General features: G+C 44.0%; 1 protein-coding gene across 14 annotated transcripts in view; it reads left to right on the forward strand.

The window, feature by feature from the left end:
* SRCIN1 (SRC kinase signaling inhibitor 1) overlaps window positions 1–24,858 on the forward strand; it is a 275,973-nt gene that overhangs the window by 203,532 nt on the left and 47,583 nt on the right. For 5 of the 14 annotated variants that reach the window (XM_081837581.1, XM_081837574.1, XM_081837580.1 and 2 more), the window contains 4 exons: window positions 8,767–8,958; window positions 17,999–18,191; window positions 20,876–21,074; window positions 24,177–24,270. In XM_081837581.1, the coding sequence (XP_081693707.1) occupies window positions 8,767–8,958; window positions 17,999–18,191; window positions 20,876–21,074; window positions 24,177–24,270 (678 nt within the window). Of the gene's footprint in view, window positions 1–8,766; window positions 8,997–9,293; window positions 9,387–11,194; window positions 11,468–17,998; window positions 18,192–20,875; window positions 21,075–24,176; window positions 24,271–24,858 lie in introns of those variants that run through there. The other 9 variants (XM_081837579.1, XM_081837577.1, XM_081837576.1 and 6 more) reach the window with 5 other exon arrangements.

The following is a 24,858-nucleotide window of genomic DNA, read 5'->3' on the forward strand; positions in this document are numbered from 1 at the left end:
TGGAGACTCGGGTTGTTGAGCTTGTTTTGTTTTGGCCTAAGTTGTTGAGCCATTTCTTTGCAACCCACCCCCCCCCTGCAAAATTAAGTTTTTGAGCCTTTGGGGGGGGGGGATTCACCAAAAAAGCAACACTTCCAATATGGGCTGCCATGTGCCTGGATTTTTTCGGACATTTTAACCAATTTCTGAAAATACCGCCCGGGTGCTATTTTCGGCGGACAAATCCTGGACATGTCTGGGAAATTCCAGATGTATGGAATTCCCAAACTAAAACTCCCAACTTGCCCTCCTCCAGGACAGATCAATCTAGTTAAGCTTGCCAAAGTCCAACCTGTGATTTGGGTAGTTGCCGTTCTTCAGGGTTATCAGTAAAGTGTTTTATAAAGGGATGCTACATTTCAACAAAATCATCTATATCATTTGTATCATTTGTATTATTCAATGCATGTAATCTCTCTGCTAATTTTTCTGATACAGCGATAGGCCATACATTCTGTTTCCAATGAGAGATGCACAGTTGTTCCAATCCTTTCCAGTTCTGCGCTACTAAACGAAAAGTAATTACTGTATTTTTTGCTCTATAAGACTAACTTTTTCCCTCCTAAAAAATAAGGGGAAATGTGTGCGCAGCGACCCCTCTTGCTGTTCTGGCTTCTGGGATTCAGAATATTTTTTTTTATTGTTTTCCTCCTCCAAAAACTAGCTGCGTCTTGTGGTCTGGTGCGTCTTATAGAGCGAAAAATACGGTAGTTCTTTGTAGCAAATGTCAGGTTGCCTTTTTTTTAAATAGTTAACAATCTCAAACTTGGGGTACATTCCATATGTTGGCCTGTAATATAGCTTATTTCTGTAAACACTCTTTGCCAGAAAAGCTTTTTATGTTCAAACGTCCACCACATGTGAAATGTTGTACCTATTACAGCCTCTCCAGCACAATAGTGGAATAGTTTTATTAATAGCTATGGTGTGAAATGAGTATGAGGCACCTTGCTGTGTTCCTGCGATCTAGGCTGGGTCTGAAAATTATCGTAATGTTTTATCTCCCCTTTTCCAGTCTTTGAAATGTTCAAGGTAACCTCTGCAGTACTCATTTCCTTTGTTGGTTGTGTTGGCGAGAAAGGGAACTGGAAGTTCTTCTGCTTTTGTGAACCCCTGTCAATTTACAGATTATCAGTTTGGCAAAGAATTGAAAGGGCACAGCAGCCAGCACAGCTAGTGAAAGTCACCAAATCAGTGAGGGTACCAAAGTTCAGCAAACTCAAAGCACACTAAGCCGCTGCTGCCAAGTCTAGACAGCACAGCAAAACCCCATCAGAGAAAATTCATTTTGAGTCCTGTCTCTTTAATTTGAGCAGTAGATTTCCATAGCAAACCCAGATGCCTATTTGAATTCAGGTGCCATCTGCACCATGTAATTCAACTTTTAACTTCCTTTCAGTAACGGCAGCTGTTGTCCACCTGCCTTTTGTCTGAAGTTGTACTGCATCATGGGTTTTGTAGTCTTAAGGCGTCATAGTGTTCAGGCTCTCATTTTTTTGGGGGGGGGGGATACACGTGTTGGAGTTGGTGTCAGGTAGCGTCTGGTCCCTGAACAAGGCAGGCCGATGGAGAGCTCCAAGTGGGCAAATTTATCTGAAAAAAGATTGAAGACAACCTGAGCATTTTTAAACTATCTGCCAGCAGACTGCCTCTCCTAAGCTCCACCCCTTGAGGAAAACTCGAATTCTTAAACCCTCTGGCCTGAAGATGGGCATAGAAATCATAGTATTGTAAAGCTGGAAGGGACCCTGAGGACCATCTAGTCCAGGGTTTCCCAAACTTGGGTCTCCAGCTGTTTTTGGACTACAGTTCCCATCATCCCTGACCACGGGTCCTGCTAGCTAGGGATGATGGGAGTTGTAGTCCAACAACAGCAGGGAAACCCTGATCTAGTTCAACCCCCAGCAATGCAGGAATATGCAGCTGTCCCATACAGGGATCAAACCTGCAACCTTGGTGTTATACATTCCTACCACCTGCCTGGTATACTGCCTGCACTATTGGACCAATGAGGTACTATGACACTATGGTGGGTGGCATTTGGTTGCTCAGGATCAGGGGAAGGTGCCCACGAGGGTCCTGACTCTGACTGTACAGGCTCTGGGGACAGGGTTTTCTGTAGGCTCCTGTCTGTCAGCCTCAGTGGTCTTGTGGAAGCGTTAACAAGGTGTGGCTCTTGCACATGGATGCTTCAGTTGCAACAATGCAGACGGTTATGTATCAAATGTTTATAATATTAGGAGAATAGAGCAGGTTTGGTGCAAAACGGTAGTTATCTCAAGACCACTTAATGTTCATTTGTTTAGGACCCAAATAGCTCCCCACTCAAAAGTGCTGCCTGCTACTCCATCTTCCAGGCTTAGCTGTCGGGTAGTTCTTGCCTGTTCACTACAGAAGGCTGGATTTGGTCTTGATGCAAATACCACAGCCAGCTCATTATATCAAGCCATGCTTTCTTTACAGTTTGTTCAACACACCAGGGAGAAGTGTGCAAGCTCTGCCCCTCCTCCTCACCTTTCATATCACTTTGCAAAAAATGGAAGGCAAACATATCAAGCAGGGAGCCTCCTGGATGTGTGGAGACTCCCTACATGTTTTTTCCAGGGATTTTAAAACATGTGGGGAGCCTCCACAAGCACACAGTTTTCCTGCTTCATTCATTAGTCCTCCAACTTATTGAGAGCAATGCAAGGGACTCTTCCCTTTGCATGTTGAATGAACTGACTTTTGCAACACCTGAAGAGGGCTAATGTGGATGCTGAATCCGATCCAGCAAAATAAATTCTCAAAAATCTCGTATGTGGTGTGGAAATTAAAAACATTTGCCATTCACTTCGGGTGTAATCTGCCGTGTTGCTGCTGGTGTTAAACAACTTCAGCAAACAAGCTCCATCGCTTTTGATTTCGGTAATACATAAAAACATGCTTCAATCTCCCATTGAAATTGGTGGGTCTCGAAGCACTTACCTTTGGCTGGCTTGTTCCCATCCATGTTTATCCCTTTAATTTCTTCTTCTTTTTTTAAGCAACAATAAATCAAGTCTGTTTTTGAAGAGCTAAACAACACTCAGTGTGTCACAGTCAGGAAAACAAAGCATCTGATTTGCATAATGTCACCTTCATTTGCATAATGAAACAATTTAGTGTAATCTTTTTTATTTGGAAGTGAATTTGGGCATCTTCAGCTGAAGATGCTCTCGGTTAGGTGAGCTCCCCCAGATCTAACCATTGAATTTCATCAATGGTGTTGTGTTTAGTTCCCCAGTGTTCTCTTTTCTTCCTTCATCAGCCGCACAGTAGCTTTTAAACCCTCCACATGTAGTGATGGGGATGTGGGCTTCTATTCCTGTGTGGATCATGTGCCAGGTATAAACAGCCACAGGCTTTGCTTTCAAAGGCCCAGGCATCTTAGTAGAGTGGCAGGTACACAGATGAAGTCAAGAGGGTCTCTTGGGTGAAAGGTGTTCCATAAATACAAGAGCATATTATCATCACTGATGCCCATTTGAATCTCACAGCTCTCATCCCTTGACACACTGTGCCATAAAATAATTCATGAAATGTAAGAAGATACATGGTATATAGACTAGAATACTTATTAGCCAACTTAACACAGGCAGGTTTTTTGAGATTCATGGGGCTCTTCAGCAGGCAGAAGAGGAAGGGAGTAAACCCAGCAGATGAAATTTTATACAAACTGGTGTTTCGTTTTAACTCGTGCTGGGTCTCCGATAGCATGCTTAGAGATGACTGTGATTAAGGCAGCACAGTAGACAAATCATTGAAATAAATCAACACATTATACATAGAGCAGGTGACAAGTCACAGAAGACATGTGCATGGCAAATGAAGGGGTTATTTGCAAAACTAACACACCCTGTATGTAGAACATACAGCCACTGTAAACTCTGGTTTTCTAACTACTCTATTAATTTGGACATGTTCTCCTTATTTTTCGGAAACTTACTGAAGTTTCCTATTCAGTGTTGTTTGAAATTGAAATTTTAGCCTCTGGTAGATCAAAGCAAACTGCTCTACAGCTCAGGTCTTGCAAGCTAACTAACACTTTGCGGGGAATTAGGAAAGAGCTTTACAAAGGACCCCAGCTATGCTGCAAAGTGCCATGCAATGCGCCATGTGAAGTATGCTTTGCAGTCCAGCTCAGGTTTGTTGGCAAGTGCTTTGATCTGCCAAGCTCTGCTCTTAATAAGCCTTGCTGAAGCCAAGCTGATAGATCAGAGTTGAACTTTTTACAAGGCAGTGGCCTCCTTTTTGGAGGGGAGAGCAAATTAATTAAGTTAAAATTCTCTGATCAAATGCTCAGAGGACAAACCATGCAGGGGGGGGGGGACACCCCAGCATATAATGTGCAAAGGACAGAGAAGACATACATCCACTGTTCAGCCTTAAAAGAATGGGAATAAGATACATACCAGTAAATATGTTCAGGCACAGGAGAGTGGTTTGGCCACCATTTCCTCATAGATTGAGAGGATGAGAATATATGGCCATGAAGCAAACCTAAATCTCCCTCTTTTTGGATTTTCAAAAGTTGTCAGATCCAGTGGCCCAATGGAGTATACAGAAAATGGAGGTCTGCTTGCCCTCTTAGTAGGGACTAACTGCATACATTTGGGGAATCTGTAGCAAGCAAACATACCTGTTTGCCAATACAGAGAACATACTTTGTAGCTGGCTGTAATCCCTGGCAGAAGCAACGGGAAAATATTTCTGTTCCTTTGAGAATTATCAGCTCTTTCCAAACACTATTCTCCCTGTGCAAAGAAAGCCCAACATGTGAATCTTGAACATTGCCTGAAGACTCAGGAGAATGTTTTCTCCTTTATTAATCCCCTCTGACAAGAACTCAATGAGACATTCTTCCCAAAGCACACCTCTCTTGCCCAGGTTTCTGTGAATGACAAGTGCTAAGCACCCCATCTCCATGCCACTAGATCTGTGTACTGGCAACCCACAGCCATTCCCACCTTTTGACTAGAGCTCTGCTCCCCATCTGTGAGTAAGGTTGAGAAATTCAGTTCAGTTTTCATTTAAAGGTGATCCTTCCTAATTCTCACTTCAAAATCAATAGTGAGCCAAAGCAGGTGCTACCCTTTGAAATCTGTACTTCTCTGAATTTTGCAGGAACCAAAAACCTGGGTACCAAAATGTGTAAATTAGGGAAATGTGTGCCTGAAAATGCATATATTCATGAAAATAACATACAGTGGTGCCTCGCAAGACGAAATTAATCCGTTCCGCGATTCTCTTCGTCTAGCGGTTTTTTCGTCTTGCGAAGCAAGCCCATTGACAGCTTAGTGGATTAGCGCTATTAGCGGTCTAGCTGCTTTTAGCGATCAGCTGAGAAGCGGCTTATCAGCGGAACAGCTGATAAGTGGCTTAGCGCTTAGGGAAAGGGCGGAAAAAGCGGGGAAAAACCGCGGGAACTGAACTCGCAAGATTTTTTCGTCTTGCGAAGCAACCCCATAGAGAAATTCGTTTAGCGAAGCGCCTCCAAAAACGGAAAACCCTTTTGTCTAGCGGGTTTTCCGTCTTGCGAGGCGTTCGTCTTGCGGGGCACCACTGTATAAAAATGCACTCTGTCATGGGAAATGGCTTGCGGTAACAAGCATACAGAAAAATTGCATACAGGATTGTATGTATTAGGGCAATAGTTCCCAAACTTTCCCCCCATGAGTCGCCTGAAAATTGCTGAGGGTCTTAGTACGCTACTTAATGTCCCCCCCCCCCCGCCCGCCTGTTGAAACAATTGTAATGTGCTTTGCTAGCTGCTGTGTGATTTTTAAATGTATTTTGTTGCTTCTTTTAATTCTTATGTGTTATATTTATTGAATGACCATTTGAATTCCATAGAATCCATCAAACTCAGATGGTAACACTGTGAAACACAGTGCAAGAAGTAAAAGAAGCAATAAAAATACAATTAAAAAGCAATATGAATATTTAGTGCGATGAATGTGCTGCTCCTTACCGTCAACCCAAAATCCACCTGAATGAAGCTTGGTCTGCAAAGAGCTGGTCGGGAACCCCTGCTTTAATTAAAAGCTAAAATTAGAATTCTGGAGTTAACTGGAAAGCTTTGCTTGCTGTCCGGACTGGTGTCATCCATATGCTTGCTCTTGTCTAAATTACTACTAAAATCTTCCCTTCTCTGCATGTACAAATCTGAACTTCTCTGCAGGTTGCCATGTGCCTAGATTTAGCATATCTAAATAATGTTGGGGGCGGTATTGACAGTGCTTGGTTACTTAAAAGGCCATGCCTGTCCAACTTCACAAGGAACTGGTTCCTTCATCATAGTTTCATTTATTTATTCTGCTAGCAGAAGCTAGAGAGACACAACACAGCTGTAGACAATTGGAAACTTAACTCGCCAGCTGCAATCTCCCGCTTATCTCTTCAGATGTAAGTCCTGGAAACAATATCTAGGGGGGAAACTGCTTTCCTTTACGTTTGACTGTCATGGCTTCCCCAAAAGAATCCTGGGAATTTAGTAAGGGTAGTGACACCATGTCTGCTAAAGATTCCAAGCCCCCTGGCTCACTGTTCTACAGTTGCTATTATTCCCTGTAGCGATGGAATGACTGTTAAACCGGATTAGGCTTGTAGTATAGTTAAGCCCTGTGTTTTTCAAGAAGTCACTGACATGCTCCCAATATTGTAATGTATCCTCTTGTGTGATGCAGTCACGAAATCTGTGGCACACAATAGCACCTTTATATTAGGGATGAATGAATCTGTTGATTTAAACCATCATATATATATATATATATATATATATATATATGCATTTGCATACATATTCTTTGGGTTGGAGAACTGCATGGCAAAATCCAAAGAAGTTTGAATTTCAAAGGATGGCTCCATTTCATTGTGCTTTTTGTTTCAGGAAGTGCAAGTTAGGTGGACTTGTGAACCAAACAAAATTTAGTCCTGAGGTGTATCTAGGGCCCTTTTTCTTGTAGGAGCTGCATCTCTGAGGCAAGATTCCAAAACAGCTAAGAAAAATATGTCTGTATCAGGATAGATAAGCCGTGTGCAGTTGTTTGGCATAGAACAAGGATGGGAAAAACTTTATCCTTTTCCATTCTCAAGTGTACTGTTCTTAAATTCGCAGTACCATGTTTCTGCAGCAATTTGCATTGGGAAAAAACCCTCATTAAAATTTGTCAGCATTTTAGTGCAAATCTTTCCCAATAAAGCATATTTTATGTGACTTGCCTAATATACATGTTTTTGAAAGCAATTATGTTATTTTCTTTGATGTATGCATTTTGACACATTTTCTCCCAACATGTGGGTGCCAGATTCACCTGTGTTATGAGTTTCTGGGTGCCAGACACTGAACCCCTGGATTCAGCAAATGTTAGAATGTACCGGTAAGCCAGGCCAGTTTCCTGATGAGGAAATTGATGAGGCCGTTAGAAGACAAAAGGAAGAAGGTGAGCCATTAGGAAAGCCAAAGAGAGGGGACTCTGCCAGATAGCAAATGGGAGGGGCACCTCCCTCAACTCGGAGTTAGTTAGAAGCCAAAGGCAGAATTTGAAGTAGAGTTTGAGAGCTGGTGGTGATGTGACCTTGAGGAAAAAGTTTGCAGGCTGGTAAAGGCGGCAAGCTGGAAAGAAAGCGTCAGAGGACAATGGTTGATGTCTGTTTTGATCCAAGGCTGTGCCTATGCCAGTAGCATAACCCTATTGGAGTGTTAACGCCGTGAACCCCTCCATTGTAGGCTCAGGTTGTATGTATGTGTAAATAAACCATTTACCATAAAGACACCACAGTCTCCACCATGCCTCATTTCCAAAAGGAAACATAACCACTGGCTAAGTGCCTGAGACCCCTGGAATCTCACACCACTCAGAGATTGGGGTGATGCATAGCAATATGGATTTTTGCATATTTGTACTGTAGAGTTGGAAGATCCTCATCACAAAATTCAGAGAAGCGTTGATATCACAGGAGAGATGTATTTTTGTTTGCTGTCAGCTCAAGAAGGGCTGTGAAGAACAGGCCCAGCTATTCCTCTACCTTGAAGCTGCTCCATACATGAACCCCCTTCACACTGATGCCAGTTACGCATCAATTAGGGATGCACGCAGCAGCTCCTGGGGGCAAGACTAGCCAGGCACATTCTCCATCACATATTTGGTACCTGTGAGTACTGAACAACTGAACAGAACCTGTGGGACAGTCTGTTAGTGAGAGAGAGTCCGGTGCACGCAATATCCCACTGAGAACAACACACCCACCCCACTCCACAAACAAGCTTTGAAAGTTTGTTATCTGGCAGTTTCAATTTAAAGAATGTGATCTTGTTTTGAGAATGGGCGAATTTAAGTATTTAACTACCACTGTTTTTCTCACCCAAAAATTGTCCCCCAGAAATGGTCATGGCTTCAAACTCCATTCATCTAAGCCTACTCTGCCCTCTCAAACTTAGCTCTGGGTGGATTTTTTCAAGATCACTACCCTCCTATCAATGTGGTCTGGGAGTCCACTTTTGGATACTGTGACTAAGCATGGCAGGGTGCTTGAAGGAGCTGTGTTTTGTTTTTCGTTTTAGGGGGTTGTGTAAATTCATTGAAGTGAGCAAAAAGCCTCCGGACTTTCAAGCCGATTGCTCTTACTCAGCTCAGGTGACAAGAGTTGTAGATGTTTCATGTTGGTTGTGAGGATATAACTGATTTTCCATTCATTTCTTTGAAGCCCCTCCTGGAAATGTGGCAGCCCCATCTAGCAAGGAAGGCTGGCTATAGCCCTGATCGACCAGCCAAGAAGGAGGAGGAGGATCAGGCGAGAGAGACCCACACGATTGGTCCTGCCCACATGGTTCAATATACAGATGCTTACTGCAGCAGTGTGGGATCGCCACGAAGAAGCAGTTCCCACACCGCTGAGGTAACATGAGAAGGAACCCCATCAGTATCCAGAAAGAGGTGTATTTTGTGGCCGGCATTTGGAGGTTGGAGCGGGGGTGGGGAGAGCTCTGGGCCTAAAAGCCTTGATTTATTTTGAATTCTGGCATAAATTAAGCCTTCCTTTTCCCCCCTGAGTGTTCCACCTGATAAAACTGAAACAATGTCAATTCTGTGAAAGATTAACCTCCACTGATTTGAGAAAGTACCATCAAGTCAGCTACCCTGACATTTTGCCATGCACGTGTGCCAAGCCCCTTAGCAACCAAGTTGAGAGCATAGCAACGGTAGCTCTTTGGCTGAAAAACCCCCACACCATTGTCAAAATACAGCTGTATCAGCTTTCCCCCTCTTCTTCCCCTTCTTTATCCAGTCAGTTTTATGCTTCTTCTTTTTTCTTTTCTCAATGAAGTAAGCTATCAGGGAGACGGGGAGGGAAAAAAAACAGATTGCTCGCCTGATGTAGACGGGCAAAGCTTTGTCTCAGATTCAAAAACAGCTGCTCAGAGATAATCTTGAAGATGGCTTGATGATGGGAGATACCTTTGGGAAATGCCTGAATTTAAATATCTGGGTTATTTATTTATTTATTTATTTATTTCAAAGATAAGGATGTATGCAAGGTTTCAGCTTAACCAAGGGATCAAAGCAGAATCAAGTATTTATAAAGACACTAAGACAGAAAGCCTCAGGTTAAAAGTCAGAGCTGACAGTTGCAATCTGCATGGTGACCATTTTTATCCTGTGTTTGCAAAGGACATGAGGTAAAATGAGGCAGCTGCTTCCAAGTGGTAGATTTGGGGCACCCATTTGGAGTCCCACATGTCCCTGGCCTGTAAAAGGATCCAGGCCTTTACTGAGGCAGTCCCTGCCCTGTGGGACTCCTTGCCAGTAGGAACTAATCTTGTTTGTCTTCAGTCATCTTCTAAAAACAGTATTATTCTGACAGGCCTTTCAAACCTTAATTTCAGTGCCTACTTAATGCGTTTTTGGTTAGACAGGCCTGTCCAGATGTGTAGAGTGTTGACCTGTCTTTTAATCTCTCTTTAGTTTACTGTTGATTTTAATTACCTTTTGAATGTTTTAAATACTGCTTTTTAAACTTACACACACACACACACACACACACACACACACACACACTTCTCCCCACATGCAGGTTTTATTACAGTCAGCAGACCCTCCAAGTGTCCCTGTTTTCCAGGGACGGTCCTGGATTTACAGAAACCATCCCAGTTTCTGATTTGATCCTAGAATGTCCTGCTTTTCCTTAGGATGTCCCTATTTTCATCAGACAAATGTTGAGGGGTATGGTAGGCCGTCCCTATGTTCATCAGAGAAACGTTGGAGGGTTTGCAAGTTATACAACCCCAGAGCCAAAGAGATAAATAACTATACAACCTTTAGAAGATATCTGAAGGAAGCCCTGTATAGGGAAGTTTTTTTTAATATTTAATTGTGTTTTCATATACAGTATGTTGGAAACCATCCAGAGTGGCTCGGGCAACCCAGTCAGACGGGTGGGGTATAAATAATAAAATTATTATTATTACTATGTAATAGGATGTCCCTATTTTCATTGGAGAAATGTTGGAGGGTATGAGTCAGGTGGTATATGTATTTTAATAAATAAATAAATAAATAAATAAATAAATAAATAAATAAATAAATAAAAATCCCCAACTTTCCCAAGAGGAATAATTACTCAAATTGGGCAACTGTGTACATGTAGCATAGAAAATTGCTTTATATAATTGCAAGTTGGAGCACAGGCTTGATAGGGTCTGAACTAGACCTCAGTTGTAACGTGTGAAGCTAGCTAAGCTAGGGAACCTGCCTTATACCGAATCAGTATTGTCTACTTGTGACAGGGTGTCTCCCGGTCCTACTAAGACATCCAGGGGAATCAGTGGAGACCTGTCCATTAGGACAAATGGAGTAGTATCTCTGTAACTTCAGTCTGCCGTCAGCCAGCCCTCGCTTGCCCATCTTCTTATTTACAGTCTGTCCAGGGGTGGCATCGGCTATCAACTTCCTCCTCCTTACTCTCAGTGTTGCCTTTATTCAACTCAATGGCAAGGATCATGGGGGCAAAACTAGAATTAGTTGGCTCTGTCTGTTGATGGCTTTGGCTCCACCAACTGTTGACCTCCCTGCCTTCTGGCCCACCACTTCCAGCGGGTGCCAGCCACTGCTTCAAAGGACTGAACCCAGGGCCTTTCTCCATGCATACCATGTCTTCTACTGCTGAGCTATGGCTCCTCCCAAATATAGCCATCATATATCTTTCCATAATCTGTCTTTCCTCCCACACCAAAACCAACAAGGTTCAGAGCCTATCTCATGCCACACGAAACCGTACCAAACCAGTGAAGGAGTTTTGTGCCTTTCAGCCCCCTACTGCAAGCTTGTTCCTTGAAGGTTGGGAAATTTCAAAGCTCCATGTTGGCAACAACGCTGAGAGAGACAGAAAAATTGCAGCCAATTTTACGGTAAATTATTTACGGAGAGAACATTTTCTATGCCACCCCACAGGAATAATTAAAGTCTCCAATTAAAGCCTCATTTAAATGATGATTATGGCTGTTATCATTTCAATATTGATTTCTTTTCCCTTCTTCCTTTCCTTTTCCTTTTAAAATCTGGTTTCAAAATATTAGTGTCCCTCCTCCCTGCCAGCCACACATCTCCCCAGCTTGCTTATTCCAGTAGTTGTTTGTTCTCAGCTAGCATTTGCTGACAAGAAAAAGCTTCTCTTTTTGTGTGCTTGTGTGTTTTTAGAAGATAAAATGGAGCCACACAAATGCTGCATCTTCTGGGTGCTGAATAGCTTCCCTGCCGATGCAAATCTTGTGTTTGAAATGCTTGTGTGGCTGTTCGGAAACTGGGCTACATTCAGACATGAGAAATGGCATTATTCAAAGGGTCTGAAAAGGTACCATGAGGATGATTAACCCCTGGAAGATTTCCAGGGAGACCCTCTAGGAGTAGTTACTCTCTGAGAAATGTGGACTGTGTTATAATGGCCATTAGCGGGCTAAAGATTGAGAGCAGAGCATTAATGCTGACCCTGCCTCCTGGCACACAGAAATTCTGCACATAATATGGAAGGTGGCACCATCTATAGAGCCATAACTTCCTCTTTAAACAGGAAGCTATTTCAAGCCATCCGTCAAGTAGTCTAGTTTTCTCACGCTTGGAGAACTGAGCTTTAGTTCAGCAGGAGCTCATCGCTGTTTTATCACAATGTGAGTTTTAATAGATTGACTTGTGTGGGTTCCCGCCCACCCGACCTCTCACTGCTGTTCTAAATCTGGTTTTATAAGCTAGATCAGGTTGTGCTATGTGCCCAGCAGAGAATGAAGCATTTATAAATATGGACATTAATAAACAAATCCCTGCCAAGCCTGTTTTTGTTTCTAGAAAGCTCTGGGACATAAAGAATTGCAATGGAAAATAGGGAGTGCCTGAACAGAATGCCAGTTCTTTACTTAGTGTGAGCAGCTATTCAACCCTTCAAAGCAGGGAGCAAGGAACCTCTGGCATTCCAGATGTTGGTCTACAACTTCCACCATTCTTGATCTTTCTGACTGTAGCTGATGGGAGTTGTACTCCAGCTTAGGTAGGTTTGCCTAAATGTCCCAATTCACACTGCAAAACAATCAAAATCTGAAACACTGCCATCTTTTTAAATAAGTGCTTCTCTGAATTTTGTGATACAGTTCCCTAGCCAAGGTTATGCTTTAAAAATAGGTAATGTTGCTCACTACTTTGGAGCGGTTTTTATTATTATTACTATGAACAAATAAAACAACTAATCCAAGTCTCCACAATACAACTCTGATTCCTTTTCCCTTTCCCTTCTCTTTTTCTACCTTAAAGTTATACATCTGCAGTGGGGAGGGGGGACAAAAAAAAAAATTCAACAGATGGTAAAAGGCCTTGTGTATAATCTTGCAATTTCCAGGGAGTCAGTGTTCTAAAATGCTTTTCGGTGCGGCTCTTGTTCACTCAGTATTTAAATAATTTACAGTTTTTAAAAGCACCTGAGGGGCCAGAGAATGATCTGACAGCCTTTGTTTGCTGTTGCTGTGAAAAAGTGATGCAGATTCCAGCCTGGTTGGATTCCTGGGTGGGAGATGGCATGAAAGCCCCCAATAAGCTGTTCTCAGAAGCAGCATATAAGTATACTAAATAATACAAATGCCTAGGCCATATTAAAGGAAATAGGCCCAGATGGTCTCGGGGAGGAGAGAAGAGTCCTATTTCTCGAATCTGAGTTTAATTAGAGACTGCACCAAGCTAGTAGGATACAATTACTTGATGCGAACAGCTTTGAAGTGAATGGTACTGTTGGTGCAAGCTGCCTTAGGGTGGAGCCACAGAGCATTCTCTCTGCATGCTCTCTAGCAGACTCATCAAGGATATATGAACAAGCAGCTGGAAAATGGCAAGTCAGAGCCATAATACAGCTCTCTTGGAATAAGCGCGCGTGCACACACACAGAAAGAGAGACACACATCATCTGTTTAGCTGCCGTACCACGTAGACTTTTGTGGTGGTTCACTTTGAAGTGATTTCAAAGCTGTCCTTTAATGCTCTTTTTCTGTTTAAAGTGGTGCAGGAGACCCAGGAGTGCATGTTTTATCCAAAGCTGTAAATAAGCAAGGAAGAGTAAAAAAACCACACACAAAATCATGTGTGCACCTATGTACACGCATGTGTGCACACATAAATTCTGTGCCCTATATAAATTTGACCAGTAATCTTTTTTTACTACTCGAGAGGAACTTTAAAGTAACAGGCTGTGGACAAAAGCCCTATTGCCCTGATTGCCCAAAGTCCCCCCTACTGAGATCCCACTAGGCATTTTCCATCCACTGTTTCTCTTTGTAGCCGTAAAGTTTTCAAATAAATAAATAGGACCAGAAACTTGTTGTTTTTTTTAAGGGGAAATGAGATTCTCAAGATGCTGAATTATGTGCTCATAGTCACTTTCTGCACTTAAGCAGCCCAAGGAGTTGTGAAATACAGTCCTGATAATCAGTGCCCTGTTTCTATAATGGGCAGAGTAAGCCCAGGCATAGCATGGCTTTAAAAGCCAGAAGGACTGTAGGGCTAAGATGGTGTTCAAATTTACCTTTGGAGAAGCTTAGACTTCTTTGCTTTAAACCTGCTAACACACAACCTTTTCCCATTTGCTTTCTCTTGTGGGTGTTCTTCTGAAGAACAAAAACCTGAACCTGCCAGTGCAGTTTATGCTGTGAGCAACACAATGCATTTAAGGGCCCTATTTTACATTCAGGCTGCAGTGGGCAACCAAATGTTTGAATGGTCCCTTTAAAATAAATAAAGATATTGGCTCATAAAAATTAGCCTGTTGGGTACGAATTTCGGTCCTTCTATGAATTAACAGTAGAACTTAAATTACTAGGGGGGCAGAGGAGGTGCACCCCCCTTATTTTTTGTGCTGTATCCTTTAGGTAGCATATTTACAGTGGGGTCTCAAATTTCAGCAGCACCCTGAGCAATGCCAAAATTTGGTGCCCTCGCTTCTCGTTCTCCACTTTAAATAATAGTTGGGGTGCCCTTAAGGCTCCACGCTCTGTTCTACCAAACCTGTCATGCTCCCCTAAATCCGCCTCTGATATTTATAAGGCTACAGAAGAGCACAAGATGAGGCCTGCTGGGTCAGGCCAGTGGCCTATCTAGTCCAGCATCCTGTTTTTACAGTGGCTAACCAGATGCCTCTGGGAAGGCCACAAGCAGGATCTGAGCACAAAAGCGCCATCCTGCAGTTTCTGGCAAGTGGCCTTCATATACGTGGGGGTGGGCATGAGTTGGATATTAACTAGGGATTAAGGGCTGCAACTTATGGATTTAACTGAGGGCTCCCCTGCCTCTTCACCTGTAACTGGAACACTTTTATACAAGCAACCCCCACACTTACAGGCTGGAGTGGTTCAGTCCAGAAAATAGTTTTGCATCTCGATTTTACTGATTGCATCAACCGGCCTAGAGTCAGCAAAGAACATGATATCTTTTACTAAACCAGCATGCTGTTTTAGCGTGTGTTGCACGCAGCGTTGCTCTTCCCCCTCGCGACCCCCCTGTGGAAATGGCATCTTCGTACCGGGAAGATATACGGTCATTCACGCGAAATGGGACTCTTGGCATATTACTGTTCTTTACTGCTGGGACTCCATGCCCATTACTTTTGCCTGTTCCGTGCAGCCATAAACCTCTATCGCGCTTCCCTTCCAGCATCACAATGGGCCCCTTTATGTCTCCCCGGAGCTGTTTCCCCGGGCATAATGGATAGCCAGCCTCCTGCAACTTCAAAGGTTATCTGACTTGTCTGTCTGCTAATTCTGCCTTTCCTGGTGTTATCGATAGCGTGGGCAGGAAAGAAATGAGTCCCAGGACCAACAAGGTTTTTGCAAGCAATTGCTCTGGTCCCGGGGTATGGAAGTCCACCTGTCCTGACCCTTGGTGCCTCTGTCACCACCTCCTGCTGCTGGGTGAGAAAGTGCCCTGCATCCCAGTGGGGCACTCTCCTTGCACTTTAGACAAATATCTGCAAGGTGTTTTGTCCCTAAGAGGAGGAGGAGGTAGCAACTCAACGGAGTGACCAGCCAGTGCCTGAAGTACAGGGATGAGGAACCGATGACTCTCCAGATGTCATAGGGCTCCATCAGTCCAAGCCAACATGGCTAATGGCCAGGGATGGTGGGAATTACTCAATTTCCGCAGGCTCCCCGTTTCTGCTGTAGCGTAATAGCTTCAAAGTGCTGCTATGGTGCTACATACAGATACAGGTTGAAAATGTAGTTGTGGTACTATGAGCCTCCCTCTTTTCTGAACTGGGGGGTGGGGGGGCTCAGTTCCTCTGCAGTGTTTGTCACAACTTCAGACACTTTTGTAGGATTTCAGTGTCCTAAGCACATGCAGCTAGAGATGACGTGATGGTTCACTTGCTTGCTCCTCCCCTGCCAGTCTGATGTTTTAAGGTGCAAGCTGCCTTGAAACCACAAGAGACTGATGAGGAATGGAACTGCCCTCTTCTATCTACTATTGCCTTAGAAATGAAAAATGGCTTGCCTGCTGCATTCCATTAATTTGTGGAATTTGCTGCTACTAGGTGTAGCCATGGCCTCTAGCTTAGTTTCAGACAAATCGTGGAGGAGAGGCCTAGTATCAATAGATACTAGTCATGATGGATATATGCAATCTCCAGGCTCAGATGCAGGGACTGAATATCTTCTGCAGAGGCACAACAAGGGGAAAGGGCTCTTGCCTTTGTGCCCTGCCTTGGGGATGCCTAGAGGCATCTGTTTGGTCACTGTACGAGACAGGATGCTGGCCCAGGTGGGCCATTGGTCTGTTCTTAAATGCTTGCAAGGAAAAGGTCCTGCGTGCCATGTTGTGATGGGCTGGAGTCCTCTCCACCAGCGGAATAGGTCTGCACTCAAGTAAATGCTCCAGCCTGTCTCTTTCGGCATGTGGGCTCTGCCCACTTGTCGTCATCTGTGGCAGGTCCCCTTTGTTCTGATGGTGCAGCACCATAGATGGGCCGACTGGACAGGAGCCAATCACAGTTATTCAGGACTGGAGTATCATAACTTTTGGTGCTGCCGTGGCAGGGCGAGGGGCCAGGATCCACAAAAAAAGTAAGGGGCTCTCTATAAGGAGTCTTGGGTGGAGCTGCCCTAAATCCTCAGCTCAGCTTCAGGGGCCCGAGGCTAGCTGACTTTCGCCCATGCTGCAGACAGCGGCCCACTGGAATGGCCCACACCGAGGTAGGCCACACTTAACACCCCCAAAACTCCCTGTCAGCTCCCAGTCAGTGGGCTGGGTGTGTGAGAGAGACATTGGTCAGCAAGCGAGCTGTCTGACATCAGGATCCTTGTCCCAGTGCCTCACCCAAACCTCCACTATTATTCTAGTGGCCATGTTTTGGCCTAGCTCTGGTGTCTGTGTGTCGTCTTTTGCTCCCATGAGCTCGCGTCCCTATGCCTGGGGACACAAACCACCTTGAACAGATTAGAAAGGCAACGTAAATGGGAGGAAGGAAGTTACTGGGACGAGAAGGGCAAAGAAAGGCAAGAAATGAGAGTGTGCTGAATGTAGGCTCAAGCTAACTGTATGGTCGATGGAGCACTGGAACAGGTTGCCAAGAAGAGTGTGTGTTTGTGTGTGTCTGTGTAATTTTCATCACCTTGTATCATTAAGAGCAAATTGGATGAACACTTGACTAGATTAATTGAGATGGACTCCCTCCATGAGGCAGGAGTTCATTCCAGCAAGGGCTGTTTACCAATTAATGAATCTCTATTTGATTAATCATCTGTTTTTTTTAATAGACCGGTCATATAATTGATTAAATTTATATAAATTTTACACCATGCAAAACCTCAGTATAGGGTTTGGCTTTATGTTTGGGGGTTTTGTTTGTTTTTTAAAGATACTGAAACCAGCACAATAATTTATTTATTTCTAACACTGCGGCTCTCGTCGTAAGAAGGAAACGCCACAGTCAATATATTCTTTTTCAGTTTCTGTTCCACTGTAATAATTGCAGCAGTGCACCAGAACCAAAAATAGCCTAAAAAATTAAACAGGCATGCTGCTAATGCAAAGCTACATGAAATGAAATGTTCCCGAGTTAAAATCAACACTTATCAGTGAGGTAACTGGATTGTTAGTTGACTAATAATCTACCTACACTAAACCAGTTGAAGCTTGTAGCTATACTTTGAGTCCCTATATCAATTGCCAGAGATTAGGACAGATATGTTTAGGCGTTGATATGTATGTATATTGCGGGGAAAAAATATTTAGGGATGTTTTCTGCTGCTGCGTTTCATGGCACACGAAATATTTTCATGATCAAAAATGCCTTTTTAAAAAGGTGACTGGGAAGAGGTGACACGTGTGAAATCTGTTCAATGCCACATTTCTAGAAAAAGAACACTTTGCTCTCCATAATCATGTTGCTCTGTCTCTCTTCTTTTACCTTTCAGACCCGAAGCTCCCGGCACTCACAGGGCTCTCAGCCTGGCCTGGCCGATCAAGCCAAACTCTCCTTTGCTTCTGCCGAGTCTCTGGAAACCATGTCTGAAGCTGAGCTGCCCATTGGGTTTAACAGGATGAACCGGTTCCGGCAAAGCCTGCCTTTGTCCCGTTCCACCAGCCAAACAAAACTCCGGTCTCCAGGTAAGAACTGTTTCTCAAGCATCCCCAGTTAGCAGAGATGTATCCTGATTTTTGACACATCTCATTGTTTAGAAAGCTGACTTTTGTCACCCTTGTTGCTTCTGTTGTGGGACTCAGAGGTACCTGCAGTTGAAGCTATTTTGCTCCAAGTACTTTTTGTGGTTGCAGAGGGTAAAAGGTACCGAAAGCTTAAATCTCAACAGGAAGTGATGTGACCATGAAAAGGGACTGGTGTCAATACCCCCCCATTTTCAGATCCCCCTCTTCCTGCCCATTTGAGAAAATAAGGCCCAGAGTGTGGCCTGCCACAAGTCCTGTGACATGTTGGAACAGCTCCATGGTTTTCATGGCAGTCATGAAGTCCTGAGCCACCCCAGAGCCTTGGCATGGATGTTGAAGTCCCCCAGAACCATCAGTCTAGGAATCCTCAACACTGCCTCCAAAACTAGCTCTCTCAGCTCAGACTTATGGGCAGCCAGATGGGTGGTAAACCAACAGAATCCCTAATATGTCCCGATTGCCCAGTGCCAGGAGCACTAGATACCTTCCCTGCAACTGGGCAGAGAAATGGAATCTCTATAAACTACATCAACTCTCCCTCCCCGATCTTCAAGTCCTGCCCTGATGCTACACCGAAAACCCAGGTGGGCACAACTGGATGAGACCAACTCTGGCCTGCTCACCCACCCAGGTCTCAGTGACACAGACCTGATGGTCCTCCTCATCCATAATCAAATCATGAATGAGGGAGCTCTTACTCAGAGCTGACCTGAAATTCAGCAACAGAAGCCGCAGTCCCAAGGGCTGGCTGATAGGACAACCGCAATTCCCCAGGTTAGTGGCACACGGTCTTTGCTAACTTGGTGCCTTCCATCTATTTTGAACTACAAATCCCATGCTGGTTGAGGCTGATAGGAGTTGTAGCCCCCAAACTTTTGGAGGGTACCAGGTTGGTGAAGTTTAGCAGTCTGCGTATCTTTGAAAACAACAGCAACAGCTTTTGAGGTTTTGGCTTCTTTTTAAAGACCTGTGTTTGTGTATACTTTAATCGCATAGTCTCTGCTGCTATGCATAACTGAAGCTAGTCTTTTTACTGTTCGTACCTGGGGTTCCCTTTATGTTGCCATGCAGAAATTGCAACTCCTGTCAGCTCTAGCCAGCTTGGTGAATGGTCAGGGATGCCGGAGGCCAGCCACTCCTGGTCCATATTTTTATCTTAACCATTTTTATATATGCCACCCAGATAGCTGGCTATGGGGTGGCACAGAAATACCACTGTTACTGCTACTACTATTAGTACTACTCCTATAATAATTTACTTGCTTGTTTTTGTTTATATTACAAATTATCGCTCGTTCAACAAATTAACTCAAGGTGATTGAGGGAAAACATTTCTAAAGAAAGAAAGAAAGAAAAATTGCAAACATATTTGGAAAAGCCCATTCAGGGCTCTTTTTTGAACTGATACCAGCAGGGAATCATGCCTCTAACTACTCCCTTACATACGCCCGACCAAATAGAAACCCAATGCCAAGATGTTTATTATCATCAGCACTGCTTAGTGAGTGATCACTGTAATTATTTTTTACATTTGAGCTGTAACTTAATTATCACGGTCTGTGTTCTTGCGTTTTCGTTTTCCTCTGGCCATACTGCTTTCTCTTTTGTTCTCTTTCTCTCTCTCTTTACACCAGGGATGGGGAACCTGTGGCTTTCAGAAATATTGTTAGACCTGTTGAAATTAATGGACATAACTAATTTAGAGCTATTAATTGTAATGGGTTTACTCTGAGTAGAACTTGGTTAGGTATAACCCTTTGTTGGTTTTGTGGCAACAAAGTACAGTGGTACCTCTAGATGCGAACGGGATCCGTTCTGGAGCCCCGTTCGCATCTAGAAGCAAACGTAACCCGTGTCCGTGCATCTGCGTGTGCGCGGGTCACATTTCGGCGCTTCTGCGCATGCACGTGACGTCATTTTGAGCATCTGCACATGTGCAAGTGGCAAAACCCGGAAGTAACGTGCTCCGTTACTTCCGGGTTGCTGCGGAGCGCAACTCGAACGTGCTCATCCCGAAACACATTCAACCCGAGGTATGACTATAACACAGTTACTAATCCTTTGGGAATTTTGTGGATGTTTCTGAAGCAGAACAACAGAGCAGAGCAGAGCAGAACAGATGGAAGGGACCCCGAGGATCATCTAGTCCAACGCCCTGCATTGCAGGAATATGCAGCTGTCCCACACAGGGATCAAACTTGCAACCGTGGCATTATGAGCACCACATTTTAACCAGCTGAGCTATCCAGATGTCTGAAGGAGAGATGGGGAAAGGCCCTGTTCTTTAGTAGAAATATCAGAGTTTGGGCACAAGTACTGTCTGATGTCTTCTACAGGTGGCCACTGAATGCACTTTCGAGATGAATGAAACATTCAGTAGCCACTCCCCCCCCCCAAGAGATTTCAGTCAGTATGGGGTTCACATCTGTGAGTAGATGATTCTCTCGTTCTGACTCTGTGACTCTCTTTCTGCTAACACTTTACCTCCTGAAGAAGAGTCTTGTGCAACCCAGAAGCTTTCCTTTCTGCTAGCATTAGTTGTTTTGACTGATAATCTGCATTTCTTGACCTGTTTCCCTCCAGTCTCCTCTGTCTCTCTCTCACACCATTTCCTATTTTCCTAGGTGTCCTTTTCCTGCAGTTTGGGGATGAAACAAGACGGGTTCACATCACCCACGAAATCAGCAGCATGGACACTCTGCATGCCCTTATTGTCCACATGTTTCCTCAGAAGCTGACAATGGGCATGCTCAAGTCCCCCAACACTGCCATCCTGATCAAGGACGAATCCCGTAACGTCTTCTATGAGCTGGAGGATGTCAGGTGAGAGCAGTGCCTTGCTGGAGGCACTACTAAATGCTTGGAGGAAGCGTGACATTGGACTACCAAATAGAGGACTATATGACCAGCCTGCTATTTCCCTCCCTCCTGATACTGTGCTTTTCTTTTCATTCACTGTGCTTGTATGAAACTTTAAATCAAGAGTGGGCAACTTGCGGCCTTAAGGGCCAAAAGAGGCCACTGGCCTAATTTAATTTGGGCATGGGAAGCCTAGAGGAAGATGGAGGAGGGTGGGAAGAGGTGGGTGAATGCAGTGATGGAAGGAGGAGTAGGGAAGAAGTCCTCTACAAGCATAGGAACATATGAAGAGCCCAGCTGGACCAAAGATTCAACAAGTCCAGCATCCTGAAACCCAGAAGCAGAGCACAGTCACAACAGCATTCTCCCCACCTGTGACTCCAAACAACTGGCCTTCCTAGCATCCTGTATCAGACAGTGGAAGTAGGCCATAATAGCTAGTAGCCATTGATAGCCTTATCCTCCATGAATCTGTGCGGTCATCTTTTAAACGTATTTTGAATTGTTATGCATTGTGCAATTGGTATTTATGTTTTGTAAACCACTTGGAAATCACCTGTACATTAAGTGGTATAGTGGTGCCTTGGTTCTCGAATTTAATCTGTTCCAGGAGTCCGTTTGACTCCTGGAACCATTTGAAAACCAAGGCACAGCTTCCGATTGGCTGCAGGAGCTTTCTGCACTCAAGTGGAAGCCACATCGGACGTTCAGCTTCCAGAAAATGTTCGCAAACCGGAACACTTACTTCCAGGTTTGTGGCGTTCGGGAGCCAATTTGTTTGACAATTAAGCCATTTGGGAACTAAGGTAAAGTAATCTAAGTCAGTGGCCATCAGTATATCTCATGGGAGCAAATTTAACATTTTTACTATAAACCACCCAGAGTACCTCTTTCTTTCTTTCTTTCTTTCTTTCTTTCTTTCTTTCTTTCTTTCTTTGGGCAATATAAGAAATGTAGTTGGCAAATAAGGCTGAAGTCCTAGCCTCACCTAACTGGGAGTTCACCCCATAGAATTCAGTGAGACTTACTTCTGAGTAGATATGGTTAGGATTGCAGTCTGAGTGAGTAAGAGATTGAGCAGAAGGAAGGAAGTAGCAAGCTGAGGGCCAGGAGGGGAAAATGTATGATTTGTTATAGAGCTATAAAAAACTTTCAGTAAGATATTCTTTTAAAAAGTGGTGCGACTAAAGAGAGATCTGTCACCATCGCATCCAGCTGTCGTCTTCTCTTCCTTCCTGCTCAAGGGATTAAGAATACAAGGGACCTGGCTGGCTCAAACTACCTAGCCCAGCATCCAGTCTCCAACACTGGACAGCTAGATGTCTCTGGGACAGCTAGCTCACAAACAGGGCATGAAAGGAACAGACCTCTCTAATTGCTTGCCTGCTATTCAGATGTCTACTGCTTCTGAACTTGGAGGATCTATTTATTTAGTTGTTAGGGCTAATAGACGCTCATAAAACTGTCCTCTGTGAATCTTTTTATAAAGCCATCTAAGCCAGTGGCCATCACCACGCCTTGTGGCAGCCAATCCAGCCTGTTAATTAATGGTGTGCTGTGTGGAGAAATGCTTTTGTCCGTCCATAATCGACTGCCAGTCAATTTAATTGGGTGACCCAGAGTCTTGCTATTCTGAGAAAGCGAGGGGGGGGGAATTATCTTTGCATTGTGCATAATTGTTGAGACACCTATACCACAGTGCTTCCCTAGTTATTGCTGCTTTATCACCCTCTTCAGAAACCTCTTAGCACAGGGGTGTGGAACCTCTGGCTCATGGGTTGAATGCCACCCTCCAGGCCTCTCGGTCAAGCTCTCAGGGCTGCTCTCAGACCACACTCCACACCCTCCTCAGGTGCTTTGCCTGGCTGGATGATGTCATTGAACTGTGATAATGCCTCTTACTTGCCAGGGCAGAGGATTAAAAGATGGGTATGTGTGTGTGTTGGGATCCGTATGAAAACATCTGGCTTTTGTGCAGATGGAATGCAACTTTCGTCTGCCCCTGCCCACCACAGGCATGCAGCCCTCTCAGAAGATGGTACATGAGGGAACACAGCTCTTCGACCTGCAAGGGTTTCCCCACCCTGGTCTAACATATCCCAGCTAAGCCATTTCAATAGGTCAGAGAGCAGTCAAATTTCTGCCCTTGGATAGACTCTCTGACTGTGTACACACACCATACCTTTAAAACATGTTTAAAGCACATTCCCCACCCCAAGAATCCTGGGAACTTTAGTTGACCCCGCACAGAGCTACAATTCCCAGAATCCTTAACGAACTGTCGTTTCCAGGATTTAGCGGTGTACGTGCTTTAAAGGTATGCTTTGGGGCCACAACCCCCACCTCCCGTTTGGAGTCTGGCAGCATTCTCTCTTAAATAAATAAATAAGGTTTATTTGCCACAGCATATATTTCAAATATTTTCATAATCTCTAAAACCATAAAATAACACATAATGTGCTTAAATCTCATTAAAAGGGAGGAATACATTATATCTGCAACAATTTGAAAGGTTAAAATGTATACTTCAAGTATTCCAAACTATGTTACCCACCCCAAACACTACTCCCCCATGTGCCTCACTACCTGTGTGTTCAATAAAATTGCCCCATACTGTGTAGAATTTACCGTTTTTCTTTTCTTGCTACCCACAATTTCCACGTTAGCTTTTCCAACATAGCTGTCTGCCAGATCGCTTCATACCACTTATCTAAGCATTCTCTTGATGAGAGTGTTGCAATTTCAGCCTCATACTTAACTAGCAAGAGCACAGAATCCGTGTGCGAAAGCCAGAAGTGGAATTATGCAGACAAACTCGCATATCTAAACCCAACAGCAGGTTACTGCAAAAAAATCCTCACTATCGAGATGGGTAAATCCTCAATATTGAGGAAGAGGAAGACTCCTGCCCAATAATCTCCAGCAGCTGTGGCGTGGGCCATTGACGTCATCAGGCTGCCTCTGTGCAGCTGTCACTGCTGCCATCATGGCCATGCATACTCTGGCCCTTGGAATAATAACCAAGGCTGCCATTCATTTGTTCCATTAATGCCTTTGTTCTTGCAGGGATATCCAGGATAGGAGCATTATCAAAATCTACCGGAAAGAGCCCCTTTATGCTTCCTTCCCCGGATCCCACATCACCAATGGAGACCTGAGGGTAAGACAGTGGGCTTCAGTAAGGCCCCTGAACTGTTTTTGTCTTCACTGGATGTTAGTGCGGTGGTAGGTGCAGGGAGGGGGGCAGATTACTAAGGAACATTTCAGCAATGCCTGCCCATTGAACACAGTCCAGATGGTGGTCACCTTGCCAGTGAAGCCATTCTGCAGATGCCTAGGATATGTTCTTTTACACTGTCTGTGTCAGGGTTGTCTATCGTGTGTGTTTTTTAGCATCACTATCACAGGAGATTTATGGAAGTAGTGAATAAAAAATTAAAGCAATATATTTGTTCTTCATAATGCATTCACGTTGCGGAATTCAGCTCTCGATGCAGAATTTGAGGTATCAGAGAAGATTAGCGCCACAATAGGCCTAGTTCACACTGCAATGAAAGTGGTGAACTGGTTCTAGGATTTTACCACTTTGTACTACAAATGGGAGATTACATTATTTAATGTTCTCTGGTGTATGAAATTCATTCCAGATAGAAATCAGTTAAGCCAGGGAGAATGGTTTTAGTCTAGCCTTTTCTCTGGTAAGCCAAATTTGTACATACCGGGTTTTTCTCACGGGGAGGCATCCTGT

The sequence above is a fragment of the Podarcis erhardii genome (assembly GCF_964252035.2).
Source record: "Podarcis erhardii genome assembly, chromosome: 13".
NCBI lineage: Eukaryota > Metazoa > Chordata > Lepidosauria > Squamata > Lacertidae > Podarcis > Podarcis erhardii.